At 60.2% G+C, this 6,058-nt stretch overlaps 1 protein-coding gene across 1 annotated transcript; it reads left to right on the forward strand.

The window, feature by feature from the left end:
* The first annotated feature begins 505 nt into the window (after positions 1 to 505).
* Positions 506 to 5,480, forward strand: PVALEF (parvalbumin like EF-hand containing). Its single transcript, XM_066237745.1, has 5 exons — positions 506 to 637; positions 2,496 to 2,608; positions 2,841 to 2,976; positions 3,287 to 3,402; positions 4,483 to 5,480. The coding sequence occupies exons 2-5, from the start codon at positions 2,503 to 2,505 to the stop codon at positions 4,527 to 4,529; spliced, it is 405 nt and encodes a 134-aa protein (XP_066093842.1). The 5' UTR covers positions 506 to 637; positions 2,496 to 2,502; the 3' UTR covers positions 4,530 to 5,480.
* Positions 5,481 to 6,058: the final 578 nt, after the last annotated feature.

Raw genomic sequence — 6,058 nt, forward strand, 5'->3', positions numbered from 1 at the left:
TGCAAAATTGGGTAGTATGTCCCTCTCCGGTCCCTCTTTCGCATCCTCATGACTGCACTTCGGGGGCCCTGCCCAAGGAGAGAGGCCAGACTGGCCTGGAGTCACTTAGCCCTGTTCCCTGTGCCCAAGGGAGTCATCCTGGCCTGGCTCCTGGGCCCTCCACAGTGAACCAGGAACACAGGACACTGTTCAGCCAGGCTGCTTACCAGAGGCGGCCTCACTGTGTAGTGCCTTCAGGGACCCACTGGCCAGCCTGTGCCCCTCAGTGACTGTGGTAGCCCTAGCCAGCCATCTCCAGGACCATAACACTCCCTTCCCTCTACAAGGCCAGGAGGCAGGGTGGGACCTCCTGCAACAAACAGAAACTCTGTCTGCTCCCCCACCCTCACCCCAGGCTCTATGGGCCAGGCAATGCTGGTGGTCAGTCTGCCCAGTCCAGTGTGGATGTGCTAAGTGCCAGCGAGCCCATGGGGGTGGCCAGTGCCAGGCCAGAGTGCCCAGGAGGGGTGGGAGGACAGCTGCAGCTCCAAGCTGTAAACAGGCCAGGTGGCAGCAGGTATAAAAGCTGGAGTCTCCACCGCCTCTCAGCACCCAGACTGACCTGCCTCCCAGAGCCCTTGAGGGAAGCCAGGCGGAGGTGAGCCCTGCTGGGGAGGGGTAGTGGGGACACTGAGCAGCTCAGCAGGACCTTGGGGCTTTGTCTTCATCCACAGGATAAGGAGAGCCCCTGGGGTCTGCGTGGACCCCAGGGAGGCGTAGGGAAGGCAGGACCAGAAGGAGGAAGGGGAGGGGCAGCCCAAGGGAGCCCCAGTCTGAAGGTAGCTGTGTGGGCCTGGGTCTAGGAGGGAGGGTGGCACATGTGTAACATATACCTGTGTGGGGGAGGGGGTAGCTGAGAGTCAGGGTCAGTATGGGGAAGCTGAGACCAGCTCACCAACTTCAGGACCCCAGATGCTGAGTAGGGAGTGAAGGGCCCAAGCCCAATGGATCTGCCGACTCTGACAGGCACACTCTGGCTCTGTCCAGCCCCGTCCCAAGGGCACTCCTGCTGCCCTTATCACCCTTTCTCACCCCCTCCAGCCCATGAGGCCTTTTTCTCATGTTAGCACCTGAACTCATCAGGGATTCACTGATCAGTGCTGGATGCACACCACAGCAATCAGGAGGACCAGGTGGACGGTCCAGAGCGGTCTGGGGGAGGTTCTGGCCAGCCCTGGGGGGGCATCCAGCACTAGCAATGCTGGGACATGTGAAGGTCTGAGAGGGTAATCAAGCCCCAGCCAGCTCTGACTGGAGGGCAGTGAGGTGGGAGGGGAGGGAGGCTTTGGGTCCTTCCCCTACAGCCTCCCTTCCCTATGGCTCCTTGTGTGACCATGTCAAGGGGCAGGCAGGGCAGACAAGGTCCTACTGGGCTCGGGAAGCAGGACCCGGTGCCAGGGCTGCCAGGGTTGAGTGCAACCTTTGACCTGTGGCTTCTCCACTGGAGAGGAAAGTAGACTCCTCCAACCATAGCCCAGCCCTGTTCAGACCCATGGGCCCTGGGGCTGCCCCTCCCAGTGGCAAGAGCATGTTCCAAAAGGCTCCACAACCTGGTGAACTTTCAAGAGGGCCAAGGAGCCTCTGGAATTAGCTTGCTTTGCCACAAGCCCCAGAACCCAACCCGCCCTGGGGACAGCAACCTGAGAGCCCAGCGGGTCATAAGGCACTACTGTGAGGGGCACAGGACAGCCTGGTCCCGACTCCTGGGCCTTCGCCTATGCCCAGACCCCCCGCCCACCTGGCTGGGAGCCCTGTCTGCCTGCCTCCCGTGACTCTGCATGAAGTGGGGACAGGGATGTGTGTACCTCCTCATGGGCCGTGGGCAGATGCACCTCTGACTGGCCTTCCTGAGGGCTTAGAAAGTGGGCAGTGATCACTCTGCTCAGATGGAGAGTTCTGGGCCTCCCTCAGTCCAACAGCTCCAAACTGGCTTGTGCCCAGCACCCCTCCACACACACACACACAGAGGGGGCGAGCATCCAGCCAGGAGGACCAGGGCCCACTGGTCTGGGGTCCCAAAGAGTGAAGCCAAAGCCTTGGGCCTTGAGTTTTGGCCAGAGGAAGGGGTGCTTTGGGTAACCAGGACAGCTTCCCAGAGGAGGTGGCTTGGCGATAGGCCTGGAAGGACAGAGGGACTTTCCCCAGCAACACTGAGAGGTCAAATGGTCTGGGCAGAGTAAAGGAACTGGTATGCGTCACTTACCATCTCGGACCCTCATTCTCCTCTATGAAGTGGGGGAACCCTCAAGGTAGCCTGCCAGCGAGAGGTGGGGGCTCAGACTCATCTTCCTCGGGGCCTTGGGCACAGGAGCCTCTACAAGTCCAGGGGCCAAAGAGCAGCTCAATCTGGGCCCCTGGGGACTCCACTTGGAAGGCAGAAGCTAGAACCGTGCAGGTCCAAGGAGAGTGCCTCCTCCCACTGTGCATATCACCAAACTGGCTTGTGTCCACCACAGGGCCAGGATGGATGAGGATTTCTCCTCCCAGATGAAGAAGATGGCCTTGGCCATGGGCACATCCCTGTCAGACAAGGACATAGAACTGCTGCCCACAGACATGAGGCACCATGGTACAGCCTGTCCCCTCCATGGCACCCCCAACCCAGGCCAGATCAGCCATGGCTGAGGAAGCAGTGGACACAGGAGCCCATCTGCTCCTCCTTCCCGGGGCTGACGGGCCAGGACACACGGGGGAGGGATAGGACCCAGCAGCCCTTGCCCCAGAGCAGGGTCTCAGGGTCTCCTTCTGGGCCCCACCTCCTGGGCAAGGTGGTCCCATTGACCTTTGCCTGGTCATCCCAGGCTCCTTCAACTACCTCAAGTTTTTCGAGTACATGCAGAAGTTCCAGGCCTCGGGGCAGCTGGAGGGTGCCATCCACAAGGCCTTCCAGACCCTGGACAAGGACAAGAGCGGCTTTATAGAGTGGAACGAGATCAAGTAACAGCCAGTGGCTGAGGATGGGGAAGGGGATGTGGTGGGGGGCGGGGTGGTACTGAACCCTGGACCCCTGCCCAGTCCATGCTGCCTCGCCACCCCAGTAGACAGGCACTCTCAGCAGGACCCACCTGACCTTTCCAGATGTAGGTCAGGCCATCTAGGGCCACAGGGACAGCACTAGACCCAGGCCCAGAGACCCATCTCCAGCTGGGCCTTGGTTTGACCACCCATAAAGTGGAAAGTGAGCACTTTGTAAACCATTGGGTGCTGGCGAGACACCCTGGCTCTGATCCATGCTCACCTGGCCCAGGTACATCCTGTCCACCATACCCAGCAGTGGGCCCACCGCCCCGCTGACAGATGAGGAGGCTGAGGCGATGATCCAGGCAGCTGACACTGATGGGGATGGGAGAATTGACTTTGAAGGTAGGTAGCAGATAGGGGTATTGCTCAGGTCCCCGGGGTCAGGGGTCAGTCACACTCAGACAGTTTGCCCGATACCTGTCATCCCTCTTGGTACAGAGCTGAGTGGCTCCTTGCTGCCAAGTGTTGACCCCTTCCCCCAAAGCTTAAAGCCTGTGGTGGGCACCACCAATCCCAACTCACAGATGGAGAAACTGAGTTTCAGAGATGCTGAGTGTGGCAGAGCAGAGGTAGCCACTGCAGGCTTCTGAAGGGTGGCCTGAGGTGGCTTTGGGGAAGGTCACCTGGGCAGCTTCAAGCCAATGGTCAGTGGTACATGAATAGGAAGGGGGCATCGGAGATGGGCAGGGAGGTTTGGAGGCAGCAACCAGGGCTTGAGGAGTTGCAGGGGTGGACAGAGAAGGAGGGTGTTGGGGTGGGAGAGGGCTGTGGCCCCTGGGGAGTGGGTGTGAAGTAGGTGAGGTAGGGGCTACAGGCTTTTCCTGAGGTTCCATGGGGTCAGTGTCATCCTGCCTCCCCCCACTCTCCCCAGCTGCCAGTCCCAGGCCTGAAGGGCAGAGGGCAGCCAGACGGCCCTGGGGAAGGCCAAGCACAGGCTCAGAGCCCCAGATCAATGGGCCTTTAGACACCCCTGCCAGGTGTGGACCTATCCTCAACCCCAGGTCTCTACCTCCTGCCCACAAATGCCTGCAAACCCTGACTTGTGGGGTAGCCACAAGGTTTAACAGGTTGAGAGGTTTGCTTAGGACTTAGCCCCCAGCCCCTCTGTGCCCCAGTTTCCCCACTGAAGGCAGATAGGGGCTCTAAAGGGAATTTGGAGAGTCTCCACAGAGACCCAGTCCATCGTGAGCCCCAGGTGAGTGGGTGTAGAGCACCTAGCAAGTATGGGTGTTTAGGCTGCGGAGTTTTGGTCCCTCCTGTTCCCACCGCAGGGCTATGGTGGGCAGGGCACAGGGACCCCTAGACTATGGGGTCCCTGCTTATAAAGGGGCACACCTCCCCATCGGGCCTGCAGGGCTCTGGGTGGAGGCACCAGGCGGGGGGAGGGCGCAGTGTTTACCAGACATTTGTCTCCTGCTCCAGAATTTTCTGAACTGATCAAAAAGGAGAAAATTCCAAAGAAGAAGTAGCACCATGCCCAGCCCTGGCCCAGCAAAGGTCCCCAAGGGGCAACAGGGAACAGTGTGCCCACCAAGGAGGCGATGGGGGTGGACAAAGCCTGTGCCAGGAAAATGGAAGAAAACCGGCATTAAACAAACGACTTGGCCCATGTGTTTGTGGGGGGTGCGGTGTGAACTGGGGAGTAGGGCGACAGGTCTCTGAGGATAGCCGCGGGTAGGCAGGAGCGTGGCGTGCAAAGGAAAATGGGAGACAGGGTGGGTGTATCAAGCCCTGCCCCTCTGCCATCCCCTTCTCCCGACCTCATTGCAGGCTCCCATGGAGGGTGGGTGGTCCCACCACCAGCCCTGGCCCCATCGATTTGCCCTCCCAGCACAGTGCTCTCTGGGCCTAGAGCCCCAGGACTCTCTTCCAGACCCCCAGCTGGGGTTTGCTCAGGATTCAAGCCAGGCTGGTTCCTTGGCCCTGTAGTCCCAGGGTGTGGCTGAGGGGGACCCTGGCATTTGCCTGGGCCATGCACTCTGGGCTGGACACATCCAGGGCTTGGTTCTCTGGATACATCTCCTTGCCTCCTCCAGACCCCTCCTTCCCAAGTTCTTCCTAAGGGAGACAAACCCCTGCCTGGACCACCCCAGGCCTTTGACCCAGTTATACTTACCCACTCGGCCAGCTCCTGCTTTGTGGTCTAAGCACCACCTGGATAGTGCCAGCACCCACTCAGACTTCTGCCCTGTACTCTGGGCTCCTATGCCCATTTTGGCTCCCTGATGCCCCATTTCATGTGAAGGAGGCATCTGGAACTTTACACGCCCAAAACTGAACTCCAATCCGCCCAGAGCCCCACCAGCCCCAGCCTTCCCATCTGTTAGACCTCTGCCAGGAGAGGAGGGAAAAGCTCTCCATGCATAGGACCTGAGGTCCCAACCCAACCCAGAGGGGGATGGGAAAGGACTCATGAGGAGTCTGCCTCTGCACTGCCCCCCCCCCCCCCGTCATCCTGGTGGCAGTCAGGACTGACCCTTGATGGGATCACACCAGCAAGTGACCAGATCCCCCAGGGTGTTCAAGGATGAGGGAGGGGCTCCATAGGCAGCCAAGGCAATCCATGGACAGTGGTTTCCCCCACACTGTGCAAGAAGGGATCTCCTGGCCAGCTCAGGGTCTTCCAAGTGGCTTGGCCCCCGCACCATCGGCTCCATCGGCTGGGGCAGCAGCATCCAGATAGCCCAGCAGAAAAGGGGGCAGTGAACCCTTGAGTAGGAGAACCCCATCTGTTGCCCTTCCACTCCCTTGCCCAGACTCCACCCTCCTTGTGGGCTGGGGCACCTGGCAGGAGTGGGAGAGGAGGCTCAGAGCTCCTTCCAGGGCGTGGTAGGTGGGTAAGGGGGTGCGGGAAGCTCGCCAGGGCCAGGCTGGAGCAGATGATTAGAGCCAGGGGTATGTGGCGGGCCTGGCTGAGAGCAGAGCTGAGCCAGGGTCACCCCGAACTGGCCACTCTGTGGAGGGAGCTCTTGGGTGGCCTGCAGCCCTTCCTAGATCC

Source organism: Saccopteryx bilineata, chromosome 6 (genome assembly GCF_036850765.1).
Source record: "Saccopteryx bilineata isolate mSacBil1 chromosome 6, mSacBil1_pri_phased_curated, whole genome shotgun sequence".
Lineage (NCBI taxonomy): Eukaryota > Metazoa > Chordata > Mammalia > Chiroptera > Emballonuridae > Saccopteryx > Saccopteryx bilineata.

What these genes read in the sequence shown, in the direction of transcription:
- PVALEF (XM_066237745.1), top strand. Translation starts at nt 2,503, where the DNA reads ATGGATGAGGATTTCTCCTCCCAGATGAAGAAGATGGCCTTGGCCATG. An exon ending in CACAGACATGAGGCACCATG is followed by an intron (nt 2,609 to 2,840) that starts GTACAGCCTGTC and finishes TGGTCATCCCAG; the next exon opens with GCTCCTTCAACTACCTCAAG. An exon ending in TGGGAGAATTGACTTTGAAG is followed by an intron (nt 3,403 to 4,482) that starts GTAGGTAGCAGA and finishes CTCCTGCTCCAG; the next exon opens with AATTTTCTGAACTGATCAAA.